The 13,956-nt window shown below is 43.9% G+C and overlaps 1 protein-coding gene across 1 annotated transcript in view; it reads right to left on the bottom strand.

The window, feature by feature from the left end:
• The window catches only part of GRK7 (G protein-coupled receptor kinase 7), a 33,935-nt gene extending 21,237 nt beyond the window's left edge, over positions 1 to 12,698 (bottom strand). The window contains exons 1-2 of the mRNA XM_031446103.2: positions 12,087 to 12,698; positions 10,157 to 10,594 (exon numbers count right to left, since the gene is read on the bottom strand). Coding sequence (XP_031301963.1) covers positions 10,157 to 10,594; positions 12,087 to 12,698 — 1,050 coding nt within the window. The remainder of the gene's footprint in view (positions 1 to 10,156; positions 10,595 to 12,086) is intronic.
• Between the last annotated feature and the right edge of the window lie 1,258 nt (positions 12,699 to 13,956).

Raw genomic sequence — 13,956 nt, 5'->3', positions numbered from 1 at the left:
TGTACCACATCTCCACAGCATTTATCATGATTGACATTTTATGTTCATTTGGGTGATTATTAAGTTCTGTCTCCCCCACGAGACTGTAATCTTTAGGAGAGCAGGAAATCATCATATCTGTTTTTGCTTATCATTCTGTGACTCTTCTTTAGCACAGTCCTGGCATGTGGGAAATGCTCAATTTATATATATATATAAATATAAAAATTTTTTTATAGAAATATAGTTGATTTACAATGTGTTAGTTTCTGGTATACAGTGTAGTGGTTCAGTTATATTTATATATATAGATACACACACACATATATATACTTTCTTGTATTCTTTTCCATTATAGGTTGTTACAAGGTACTGAATATAGTCCCCTGTGCTATACAGTAGGATCTTGTTGTTTATCTATTTTATATATAGTACTGTGTATCTTTAATCCCAGACTCCTAATTTATCCCTCCCCTACTTCCTCCCTGGTAACTGTAAGTTTGTTTTCTATGTCTGTGAGTCTGTTTCTGTTTTGTAAATAAGTTCATTTGTGCCATTTTTTAGATTCCACATATAAGTGATATCATATGATATTTGTCTTTCTCTAATATATGTTGAATGAGTGAGTGAATGAATTAATGAATGCCTTTTTAATGAGGAATGATAAAAATAATCCTAACACTGTAATGAACATTTTTGAACACCCTTAATAATGGTAAACACTTTAAGAATGGATTTGAAACTTTTGCAGTGGTCAAAAGTTACTAGGAACTAAATTTAGTTAATGATGATGGTTATGATTTTGAGGGAGACCATCATGTGACCATGAAGTAACCAGAATGCCTGTCCTGTGTAGTTTGTCAGAAGTAAATTCTCGAAGAGAAAAATTTTGGGAGCAGGGTCATGATGGTTGTGATGTATGTAGGTGTTAACTTCTGATGAAACACATTCAGAGATCTTTTTGTTGTTGCTTTTTGGGGGGTAGGTAGTTAAGTCTGTTTGTTTGTTTGTTTTAATAGCGGTAAGGGGGATTGAACCCAGGACCTTGTACACGCTGAGCATGCGCTCTACCACTGAGCTGCACCCTCCTCTGCCTCAGAGATCTTTTAAAAATCACTTATTCAGTGTCCCTAGCATGGTGTTTGATACAACAGAAGCTTCCAAATAAAAATAATGCCCGGACTTTGTCACCCATTATCCCTCTGAATGTGAGGAGTTGGTCAGAGGCAGGACAAGGTAAGCAGATACATGACAAGGTTTTGGGTCACTGCTGTAACTTCATCCCAATTCCTGACAATATAGCAAGTTTTAAGGACTGACTCATATTCCATAAAATCTCAAGGTCACTGAGCTCCAAATAGACTGTGGTATTTGAAAAGTCCCAGCACGAGTCCCACTGCTCGATTTTCCTATTATATTGGAATATATATCTATATTTCCTGGCATCTCTAAAAATGCTATGAGTTCATTTATTGTGTGCATGTGGATGTCAGCTGAGAACAGGAAGAAATGCTTATCACATTTATTAAAGGTGGATGTCGACAGTGGCTGGGAGCACGTTTAGGCATACTGTGCCTGTGTGTGGGAGGCTGGCTCTGGGACGTTAGTCACATCACTCCCTGAGAAGCTGGGGGCACTCCTTTCTGAAGCCTTAACTCCGACAGACGTTCAGCTAGGCTGAAGGCTGGTGTCCACGTAAGACCAGACTGAGGAAGATATGCTATGTTATCACATGCCCTTGCTCTGAGTTTTACTCAGTAGAGGGCCTTTCATGGCATTAAAAACCAGACGCCACATTCTGCCCCGTGTGTGAACTTAACAAGGTGGAGTCAAAACCACACATGCTCTTGAACCTGACATACCTGGATTCATCTCACATACGAGCGCTGTGACTTTGGGTAGGTAACTTAACCTCTTGGAATTTCAATTTCTCCATCTGTAAAATGGAGCGAATCATAGTCCCTACCTTGTAGAATCTTTTTGTAAAGGATATCATCATCCCTTGATTAAAAGGTCAGAAAGAAAGAAAAATAAAGGTCGGAAACTTCCAAAATTTTCAAACCATTGAGACAACAGCAGTCATTAAGTGTGTCCAGTGTTTTTCCCTATTTAACATCCATTTCTCATTCTCTCCCATCCCGATTTTCCTTTGGAAAACACTCTCCTCTGCCCTCAATCTGTGATATATATGTAGGGCAGATCATCTCCCTGGCTCCTGAGGACAGCAGTGATCTCATCCTGGCCAGTGGAATTGGCAATGGTTGGGCACGTGACTTGAGCTGTTACTGAGAGTCTCCCCTGGGAATCTGAGGGAACTCTCTGTCAAGAACTGTTCTCTTTCCACGGGATTACTCAATGGGTAGGACATGCATGGAGCTGCCAGTGGCCTCCACGCAGGAGCCCCTGAGAGTGAGAGTGAGGTCAACACTGAGGACAGCAGGGCTGGGACACAGAGGGACAGCTTCCAGGGACACTGTGGGCTATGTAGTTACGTAAACCGTCAATTTCATTTCCTTAAGTAACTCCATTTTGTCCCATAAGAACCCTGACTGATAGCCCAGTAAATCATAGTAAAACTTGTTCCATATGTTAATCTTTTGAGTTTACAAGTCTTTTCCTACAAATAATTCAAAGACTATCTTAGAGACTCATAAAATCTCAGAGATTAGAGCCATCCCGGGGCCTGCCTGAGATGGCAGACACAGTGAGTCAGTGATGAGTCTGGGAAAGGACCCCAGGTTTTCTGCCTCCCGGGCCAGTGCTTTTAAGCATCCCTGCCTCTCTTCATGTGTCTGCCTCAGTCCTTCTCAGACCTGGGCAGAGTTACCCCCGCCTCTCCTCCCTAAGTCATTGCCCAGCTACCAGCAGCCAGGGGGCCCCACGGGGTAGAAAGCACCAGTTTTTAGAAGTGGCTCCAGCCCCCCCACAACCCGCCCCTTCCCCAAGGACAGCCGTGTTTTAAGAGAAGTAGGTACCGATGTGGGTCTTGATGGAGCCTAGATGAGGCCAGGGGGCTGAGCTCTGGGTATAAGACTGTCCAGAGCCCAGAGCCCTAATTCAACCCTCATTACTGCATATGTGGATTCTTACAGCAGCACCTTACAGCCCCACCCCGTTTCTCCTCAATCCCCATCCCTTTCTCCTTCAATTCATCATATATAGTGTCAGCGTCACCTCCTTAAGGAATTACTCTGGTCATGCTATTTTCCTGTTGAAAAACCTTCAGTGGCTCCCTACTGCCTATAGAGCAATGTCCAAAGTACTTCGCCTGGTGTCCCTGCAATAGGCTGTCAGGGCCTGTGTCCCTCCAGGGAGGCCCAGCTCATATACCTAGGGAGGGGTTACCCACTGTGAGAATCACATCCGCAGCTTTAAATTCAATTAACAGCTTTGAGTTCTGTTATAGAGGTGTGTCTCGTTTCATTGTGCTTTGCTTTATTGCACTTCCCAGATACTGCGTTTTCCACAAACTGAAGGTTTGTGGCAACCCTGCATTGAACAAGTCTGTTGCATCATTTTCCCCAACAGCATTATTTTTAAGTTGAGGTGTGTACATAGTTTTTCAGACATAATTCTATTGCATACTGAGTAGACTATAGTACAGAGTAAGCATAAGTTTTATATGCACTGGGAAACCAAACAATTTGTATGACTCACTTTACTGCAGTATTGGCTTTACTGTGGTGGTCTGGAACCAAACCCACAGTATCTCTGAAGTGTGTCTGTAATAGGTTGTAGGTGTTCTGATCTTCGTTGGAAAGGAAAGCATCGTCCCTAACAGTGTCCAGTACTTTGCTATCATCTCCATTAATTTTGATGCTATAATACAAAAAATCTTTCCACTACCTACCTTCTGTACTAACGACTTGTATGAGTTTTCTATTGCTGTGTAACAGATTACCACAAACTCAGTAGCTTACAACAGCACCCATTTACTAGCTCACAGTCCTGTAGGTTTGAGCACAGCATGGAGGGGTTCTCTGGTCAGGATCTCACAAAGCCAAAGTCAACACATTTGCTGGGCTGCACTCTCTTCCGGAGCTCAGGATCCTCTTCCAGGTTCACATGGTTATGGCAGAATTCAGTTCATTGTGGTTGTAGGACAGAAGTCGCTTTCTGGCTGTCAGCCAGAGGCAGCTCTCAGCTCTGAAGACCACCTACGTTCCTTGCCACATGGGTCACTCCATCTTCAGAGCCACCAGTGGTGTGTTGAAGCCCTCTCATGCTTTAAATTTCTGAGTTCTGCTGCCTCTGACCCCTATACCCATATTTAAAGGACTCATGTGACTGGGTAAGGCCCACCTGGATACTTTCTCTTTTGATCAACTGAAAATCAATTGCTTGGTCATCTTAATTGTATCTTTAAAATATAACCTTGGGAGTGACATCTCATCATATTCACACTCAAGGGGAGGAAACTCTACAAGGGTCATTGGAAGTCATCTTAGAAATCTGCCTACCACATCACTGTAACAATTATTGTCTAGCTTTAATGCCTATGTGAGTTAAGAAGTTGAATCAGATTTCCTCATCCTTGTCAATATTTTTTTCCTGGGGGCAAATGTGACAGATGCCATCAGCTCACCCAACACCTAATCTTACTCCTCCCTTATCATTCCCTACAATAGAGGCTGGAAAACTATTTTTCAGGCTCCCTTGCAGCTAGAGGTGGCATGGTCCTGGCCAATGAGATATAAGCAGAGTCTGTTAATATTGTTCCTTTCTACCTCTTTCTTCCATCCTGGAATGTGGACTTGATGTCTGGAGTTGCAAGAGCCATCTTGCAACAAGGAGGAAAAGGCCAGAAGATTTTCACAGAGACCTTGGTTCTGAAATTGTTGACAGCCTGGTATTCTTTTCTATGTAGCAGAAAGCAATCCTAGCTGACACAAAGTTGAATGAGTAGCTGAATGAGAAGCATCTAGCCACGTCTCCAAAGCCATGATGCCTTGACTTTCCTGGAAGCTCTGCACAGAATCCATGCAGGTATCAGCCTTCATAGTCAGAGTGATTTTCCCTTTGCACTTTCTTCATAATGTTCATGGTAATTCTTTTCACAATCTCTTGACATCAAAACAATGTTAGTGGTTACAGAAGCTCTGTAAATGTGTTCCTTTTCATTTCTTCTATGAAATGTTGTGAGTATAATAACTTCAAAATCCACTTGGGGGCCCAGTTATATGTGCCAGAGCTGCAGAAAATAGGAAACTGAGGGGCTCTGCTTAACTGTATAGAGGGGTAAACAGTGAAGGAGAGAGGCTTTCCTTTTCTCTGTCTTTCTTTTTATGGTTTCTTTCTTTTTTTAAAATTTATTTATTTCTATTGCTTTTTTGGGGGGGTAATTAGGTTTATTTATTTATTTATGTTTTTAGAGAGAGTACTGGGGATTGATCTTAGGACCTTGTACACACTAAGCATATTTCCCAGTGCATATAAAATTTACAATACCACTTGAGCTTACCCTCCCTCCTTTTTATGGCTTCTAAACTTTCTCTCTGACTCTTTCCCCCCACCCTTCCTGATGATCATCTGGACTTCAGAGGCAGGCCTGAGGACTAGGGTATAAAACTTCTTGGAGAGAGCAAATGAGTTTGGTCTTATGGAACAAAGAGGGACTCAGGAAAGGCAAAAGGGCCAGAGATCTCTAGGCAGGAAACTTCTCCACCAACTGCATTTGTTATAGTGGACGATACTGAGGAGGCACAGAAAGTTTCCTGCGGGTTTCACAAGTGCTGGAGAGCTGGACACAGGAGACACTGAAGGAACTGTACAGGAAAATTCTCTTGGCCCGTGAACAGAGCTAGAGGAAGACTGAGAAGGGATTTACAAGAGAGAGAGCTATGTGTCTCCTTAACCTCCAGCAAGGCAGAGATGCATCACCAATTAGCATGATACACACTTATGGGACACTTAGAAGGAACATTTCCCCTCTGCATAACTGACAATACAAATTCAAAACCCTGAAGTAATACACTTCGATTTTTTCATGCAGAGACAGATACAGATTCATGACATTTCTGTTTTTATAGTAAAGTCCCAAGGAGGCAAACACTCTGCCTCCTCCCTATCTCCCCATCTCTGCTCTGCCCTCCCCCCACGCCCCACTTAGGAGATAGTGAAACTTCCATTTCTCCACCATCATTCAGCCTCTTTCCTTCCTACAGAACCAGCACTTTCTCTCCTGAATCTTGTCTCAGCATCCAAATCTCCACTCTCCCCACCTTAAAACTCCATTCTCCTCCCTGTGTCCTCCTCTAGCAATGAACCTCCCTCCTTCCTTAGTCTCACTTTCTTTTTCAAGCCAATCAAACTTCCACTGTCTGAGTTTTGACCTTGAAAATTACTCTTCCTAATTAATATTGTTAAAATGGCCATACTACCCAAAGCAATCTACAGATTTAATGAGATCCCTATCAAATTATCCAGGACATTTTTCACAGAACTAGAACCAATAACCCTAAAATTTATATGGAATCACAAAAGACCCAAAATTGCCATCTGCAATACTGAGGGAAGAGAATGAAGCTGGAGGAATAACCCTTCGAGACTTCAGACAATACTATAGAGCTATAGTAATAAAACAGCATGGTATTGGTACTAAAACTGACATATGGATCAATGGAACAGAATAGAGAGCCCAGAAATAAACCTACAGACCTATGATCAATTAATCTTCAACAAAGGAGGCAAGAATATACAATGGAGAAAAAACAGACTCTTCAGCAAGTGGTGTTGGGAAAGCTGGACAGCCACATGTAAATCAAACTCAAAATGGCTTAAAGACTTAGACATAAGACAAGACACAATACACCTCCTAGAAGAAAACATAGGCAAAACATTCTCTGACGTACATCTCAGCAATGTTCTCCTAGGGCAGTCTACCCAGGCAATAGAAATAAAAGCAAAAATAAACAAATGGGACCTGATTAAACTTATAAGCTTTTGCACAGCAAAGGAAACTACAAACAAAATAAGACAACCTATGGAATGGGAGAAAGTATTTGCAAATGATGTGACTGACATGGGCTTAATTTCCAGAATATACAAACAACTCATACAACTTAATAACAAAAAAAAAATCCAATCCAAAAATGGGTAGAAGACCTAAACAAGCAATTCTCCAATGAAGACATACAAATGGCCAATAGGCACATGAAAAAATGGTCAATATCGCTAATTATCAGAGAAATGCAAATCAAAACTACAATGAGGTATCACCTTACATCAGTCAGAATGGCCATCATTCAAAAGTCTACAAATGATAAATGCTGGAGAGGGTGTGGAGAAAAGGGGACCCTCCTACACTCCTGGTGGGAATGCAGCCATTATAGAAAACAGTATGGAGATTCCTTAAAGAACTAAAAATAAACTTACCATATGATCCAGCAATCCCACTCCTGGGCATATATCCAGAGGGAACCTTAATTCAGAAAGATACATGCACCCCAATATCTGTAGTAGCACTATCTGCAATAGCCAAGACATGGAAACAACCTAAACGTCCACCAACAGAAGACTGGATAAAGAAGTTGTGGTATATTTACACAATGTAATACCACTCAGCCATAAAAAATAATAAAATGTTACTGACAACCACATGGATGGACCTGGAGATTGTCATTCTATGTGAAGTAAGCCAGAAAGAGAAAGAAGAATACCGTAAGATATCACTTACATGTAAAATCTTAAAAAAAAAAAAAAAAAAAGACACAAATGAACTTATTCACAAAACAGAAACAGACTCACAGACATTGAAAACAAACTTACGGTTACCAGGGGGAAAGGGGGAGGAAAGGGATAAATTGGGAATTTGAGATTTGCAGATACCAACTACTATATATAAAATAGATAAACAAGTTTCTACTCTATACACAGGGAACTAATTCAATACCTTGTAGTAACCTATAATGAAAAAAGAATGTGAAAAGGAATATATGTATGCATAGGTATGACTGAAACGTTATGCTGTATACCAGAAATTGAAACATTGTAAACTGACTAAACTTCAGTTAAATAAAGGAAAAAAAAAAAAAAAAGGTGCTCTCTTCCTGAGGACACTGTGGTTTCCTAATTGTCAAATCCCACAAACTACATGACCACTTGGCTGCATTTGACAGAGCTGACCACTCTCCTCCCTTATATCCTCTTCTCCTTTGGCTCCTCTGGCAGAGGCTGCCAGTTACTGCTCCACATCCTGCCTTTCTCCTTCCTTACTGATGAGAACTCCTTTCTCCTCAAAAAAAAAAAAAAAAAAAAAAATTAAGTCATTTATCAGCTTCCCCTGCAGATAGGATGGCCAGATAACATTTCTAGACAATGAAATTTAAATGGGAGCTGTCAGATGGGCTTTCTAGGGAAGCTCCTTAAAGGAAGACATATTCAGTCATTGTGTGCATACCCATTTACTCCTGATCCTTCCTCCTTTCTCCTGCCTAGAACATGGACATGATGGCTGGGGCTAGAGCAGCCATCTTGCAACACACAGGAAAGGTCAAAATCACAGAGATGTCAATCCCATCATCCTGTAGCTACAGAATGAATGCCAGCTGTGCTCATTTCCACACTGTTTGTTACATAAGAAAAATAACTCCCTCTCTTGTTCAATCTAGTGTTATTTTGGTTTTCTATGATATGCTGCTGATATCAACCCTGAACTGATACAGCTCCCATGACTATGCTACTCTCGCCCTACTTCTTTAACGTCTTCAAGGGCCCTCTTCTTCCATACCCCCTACATGTTGATGTCCCTGGTCCTCTTCCTCCACTGTTTCCCAAATGACCCAGTGGTGTCCACTGTTTCTCAAGCCACAATGACTCCCAATCACGATGTCTAGCCTAGGCCTTTCTCCACAGCACCAGACTTTAGATCTAAATGTCCACCTGCCTGTCACACAGGAACCTCAATACAATACAGTCACAATTAAACTTGCCAGCCTTCCCAAAATTCTGCTCCTCCTTCTAGTCACTGGAGCTAGAGAGCCTCCCCGTCCCTCACCCTCATACCAAGCTGGCCCTGAAGTCCCATCAGGTCTCTTTCCAACTGCTCGAATTTACTCCCACTTTTTCAAGCCTACTGTCTTATACAGGCCCCATCATCTCTTCCTGGGCCACTACCTAAGCCTCCTAACTAGCGCCTCAGCCTCCCATCTACAACCCAAATTGATTCAAAAATGCAAATCTAATCATGTCATTCCCTTTCTTAAAACCCTTCAACAGCTCCTTGTCCCTCACAAGAGAGAATTCCAATGCCTTTGCATGATCTGAGCCCTACGATCTTGTCAAAACACCCCTTACTTTATAGCCACATAAAATCATCTTCAGTTTCCCAGACTTGCCCTGATTTCCCCCGCTTCCTTGTCTGATTGTCCTCTCTGCCTTATAAGCTGGAAACTGTGCAAAAACAAAGTTTTAAGAGAAAATTTAGGACCCTGACTTGAGCCCTTGCCTTCCTGGGAATTCTCCCACCTTTGTGCCCAGAAACTGAGTGGTAAAGACATGTCAGAATTCGAGAGATTGTGTATTATTCACTTAACATGATTGCTTAATTATAATTCTCTTTTAATCAAAGAATTCTCTGCAAGTCACTTTGAACCAAATTGATCAAAATAAACATCAGTTGCCTTTGTTCTCTTGTATGTATTTTTTCATTTAAAATTTCACCTCTGTCCAGAGTAAAACATTCCCCCATTCCATGCTCAACAGGGAAGGAGATATTTGCTATAATGTGCTAAGTGCTGGGGGATTCTTCTTTTTCTTATCCTATGAATTTTTACCTCCTAGAATCTTGGAATTTTAGGGTCCAGCCCCTATAATTTTCCAGAAGCGGAAACCAAGGCTCTATGGACTCAGGAACATGGCACCAGAGAGTTGGTTATTGGCAGGACCTACCTAGGTCCCAGCTGTGAATTCACTGTGAAGGCACAGACCATCTCTAACTCACAAAGTAGGTTCCCATATGCTTCCGATGAGAGAAGAACAAAGTAGCCCCCAAAGAACCAGTTAAGCTAATCCTCTTATACCACTCTACTTAAAGCAAGATGACAGCATAAGGGCTTTAGGCACAAGGAAATTAGAAGCATTAAGTCCAAGGCTCTGTTCGCCCTGGGAATAGAACAGCTCTCTCCCCATCTTCTCCAACTCTGTGCCCCACCCTTGGGGCCAAGGGAGAACCACTCACCCTCTGCGTGATGGGCTTGCCGTCCTGAATCTGCACGGCCAGCCCCAGGTCGGACAGTCTGCAGTTGCCGAGGTCATCCAGAAGCACGTTCTCAGGCTTCATGTCCCGGTAGACGATGCCGAGGGAGTGGAGGTGCAGCACGCCACAGGTCATCTGGGCCGAGTAGAAGACCACCCTGCTCATGTCCAGGCCCCGCTCGCCCACGCTGTAGATGTGGAACTTGAGGTCTCCCCCGTTCATCAGGCTCATGACCAGGCAGAGATGGGACTTGCTCTCAAAGGCATAGGCCAGAGAGACAATGAAAGGGCTGCTGACCTTCTCCAAGATTTCCTTTTCCAAGAGAGCCATTTTCTCTCCATTTTTCTTCTTCAGCCGCTTCTTGTCCAATTTCTTACAGGCATACATCTTACCAGTGTTTTTCACCTGGACAGCACATACCTTAAGGAGAGACAGAAAGGGCGAAGTAGTCAGCACTGGAGGGAGGAAGGGGAGGAGGTGATAGGGGAGGTGGAGGGGCAGAAGTCAACCAAGGTGGGACGGCAGGCTTCTGAGAAAAGAGATGCTGTGAGTAAGAAAGCTTCTTTGAGAAAGAGCTGGGACCACAATGAGATATCACTTCGTCCCCCCACTAGGTGGGCCATAATACAAAAAAAAGAATGAAAAATACTAGTGCTGGCAAGGATGTGGAGAAATTGAGACCCTCATGCATTGCTGGTGGTAAAACATGGAAGAGTTTGGTGATTCCTTAAAAAGTTAAACATACAATTGCCTTAAGATCCAGCAATTCTACTCCTAGGCATATACAAAAGAGAAATGAAGACAGGTATTCAAACAAATACTTACACATAAATGTTCACAGCAGCACTATTCACAATAGCCAAAAGGTAGAAACAACCCAACTATCCATCAATAGATAACAGATAAATGAAATGTATGCACACATACAATATATATATATATATACATGTGACCTGCATATAACATACAATGGAATGTTATTTAGCCCTAAAAAGGAATGAAATACTGATACGTGCTACAACATGAATGAAACTTCAAAACATTATGCTCAGGGAAAGAAGCCAGACACAAAAGGTCACATATTGTAGGTCACTCCATTTATGTGAAAAATCAAAATAGGCAAATCCACAGGGACAGAAAGCAGCCCAGTGGTTGCTAGGGGATGGGAGCAGGGGGGAATGAGGAGTAACTGTTAATGAGTTCAGGGTTAATGAAAATATCTTCTAACTAGATAGAGGTGATGGTTGCACAACCCTGTATTGCACTAAATGCTATTAAGTTGTACACTTTACAGTGATTAACAGTTAATTTTATGTTATGTGAATTTTAACGCAAAGAATTTTTTTTCTACTTTAAAAAAGAAAGAATTGAGCACAGCCGTGGTGCAAAAACAGATTCTAGGCTTTACCTCAAGGTGTTTTCTTAACTGAAGATTTTCTCAAATTAGCTCCACTGCCCCAATGAAGGGAAAAGGGAGATCTCCCATCGCATGTTCCTACCATTCTCCAAAGGGGCATCTCAGTGTGTTCCTGCCCGGTGTAGACCCCACCATCAAGACTCTCGGCCAGTTCCACCTTTTGTTGGCTTTTCTTATGACATTAGAGTTTTATATCACATGGTGACCAGAAAGAAGAGGTGAGAGCAAGCTAGGAAAGCTTTCTCCACATGTGGCACTGAAATTAGTTCTTTAATTTCAAAGTAAGTTCCTTTGAAAAGAAAGGAAAGAAAAAGAAAGAAAAGAAAGAAAAGAAAGAAAAGAAAGAAAGAAAGAAAGAAAGAAAGAAAGAAAGAAAGAAAGAAAGAAAGAAAGAAAGAAAGAAAGAAAGAAAGAAAGAAAGAAAGAAAGAGGCAAAACAGAACTCTATTATGCTGTATATTTTATCTTCCAGCCTGGCTATTCTGAGACACTTACCTCCCCAAAACCACCTTTGCCCAGAACACGGAACTCTTCGAAGTACTTTTCTGACACCGGTTGCATCTCAAAGACTTTCCACTGCAGAAACTTGTCATAGAGGGGGCTGGCCAGGAACTCTCGGAAGGGCTGGTCCTGCAAAAAGGCCATGGCCTCGGCCTTGGCCAGCTCCACCAGGGAGGCCCTCTCTTCCTCGGTGGCGGCTGCTTTGCACTTGGTGACCAGAGCAGGGCTGAGGAAGGGGTGTGGCTGCTCGGGGGCTGGGGGAGCCGCGCAAGTGGCCACCAGCCCCTGCAGCATGCTGCCCTTGGCGGGGCCCTCCTCGGCCAGCTCCCAGCTCTGCACCTCCTCCAGGAAGCCCATGGCCTCCTGGTACGCGGGCACCGTGGCGAGGAAGTCCCGGAAGAGGCGGCGGCCGATGGGCTGCTGTTCGCACAGGCTGTGGAAGTCGGCGGGCAGCGCCTGGCGGAGCTGCTCGCAGCTCTGCGGCCCGGGCAGCATCAGGCTCCGGCGCCGGCGCTGCAGCTCCTTGCTGTCGGCGTCTGAGGTCTTCCGGGCCTGCAGGTAGGCCGTGTTGGCGATCAGGTTGTCCAGGCCCCCCATGTCGACCATGGCTGAGCACCGAACGTGCTCTCCCGGCAAAGAAAAGGAAGGCAAAGAAAAGGAAGGCAAAGAAAAGGAAGGCTGGTGGGCAATGGCGGGGACGTGGTCAGGCCTGCGGCCAGCCGGCTGCTTCCCTGTACCGAGGTTCAGTAACTTCCAGGGGATTTACAGCGAGTCTTCTGGTAGCGGGTGGGACTGGTGGAGGGTGAGGAAAGAGGTTTCTCTTGTAAGAAGCTTTGCTGGCTATGTATAGCCGGGAAGGGCACATCACAGCTCACCCACCGGGGTGAAGGCAGCCTGAAATGCCTGCCGGGTCTACCGGTCCATGATGGAGCCTTTCTCCCTACGCACCTGCTCCCTGAGTCCACCGCTACCAATTTCCACAGGAAAGGAGTCACAATGAGGTGGTGCACGCTTTGTTGCTGACAGTGGTGTTTTCAATTGAGTCTAATTTTATGTGTTTGCCAGCCGGTACAAGCTCTGTAAACTCCTAGGAATGACAGGTCAGAAGAGGAACTTTGAAAAGCTGGAGAGGTTTTCTTCCTCATGTCTAGCAGCCTGACAGAGCAGTTACAGGACAGGGTGCTCTGAGCGGTGAGTCCCAAGACTTGTTCCCAGAGACCCTTGGGGACCCAGGTCGTGGTTCTCAGAGGGGGCTGTGGCTCTGAAGCCACAGACCCTCCAGCCATGACCTTCTTAGTTCTGAGGAGTCTGTGACCTAAAGTTAAATGGGTGGGGGAGGGGGTCACCTTGGCCCAAAAAAAACCCCCCAAAAAACATCCGGGGAAGTTACATCAGCAGGAAGAGCACCCCACTGCACAGCACGTGGTGGAGACTGTTCCAAGGGCACAAGCCTAACAAGGGGAATCTGAAGGCGAAGGAGCCACACGTGTGTGGAGACCCCAAGCAGTGAAATTCCAGGCGCAGCCCCCCTCCGCATGTCAGCCCAGGCTCCCTCCCGAAGCCGAGAAGCGTCCCTCCAGGAGAGATCGCTCAGAGCCGCCCCAGACCGCGACCTCACAAAGTACAGAAATTGGTTTAGACAGAGATCAGGCTAAGAATCTCTGCTCCAAAAATAACACTTGTGTCCTCCAGGGAAAGAATACTCAGGCTTTTTCTACACAAAGCAAGGCTCAGGGAGCTTAAAAACAAAGTCATTCAATCTTACGCCAGAGTGTTTAAAAGGAAAAAAGAGTGGAAGGAGAGGGAAAAAAAAAAAAAACAAAAAAAACCAAAAAGCTGGTCAGTCTTTTTCCAAGCAAACAAC

The sequence above is a fragment of the Camelus dromedarius genome, chromosome 2 (genome assembly GCF_036321535.1).
Source record: "Camelus dromedarius isolate mCamDro1 chromosome 2, mCamDro1.pat, whole genome shotgun sequence".
In the NCBI taxonomy this organism is placed as follows: domain Eukaryota; kingdom Metazoa; phylum Chordata; class Mammalia; order Artiodactyla; family Camelidae; genus Camelus; species Camelus dromedarius.
The sequence above is the reverse complement of the archived record's forward strand: the minus strand, read 5'-3'. Positions and strand labels throughout refer to the sequence as shown.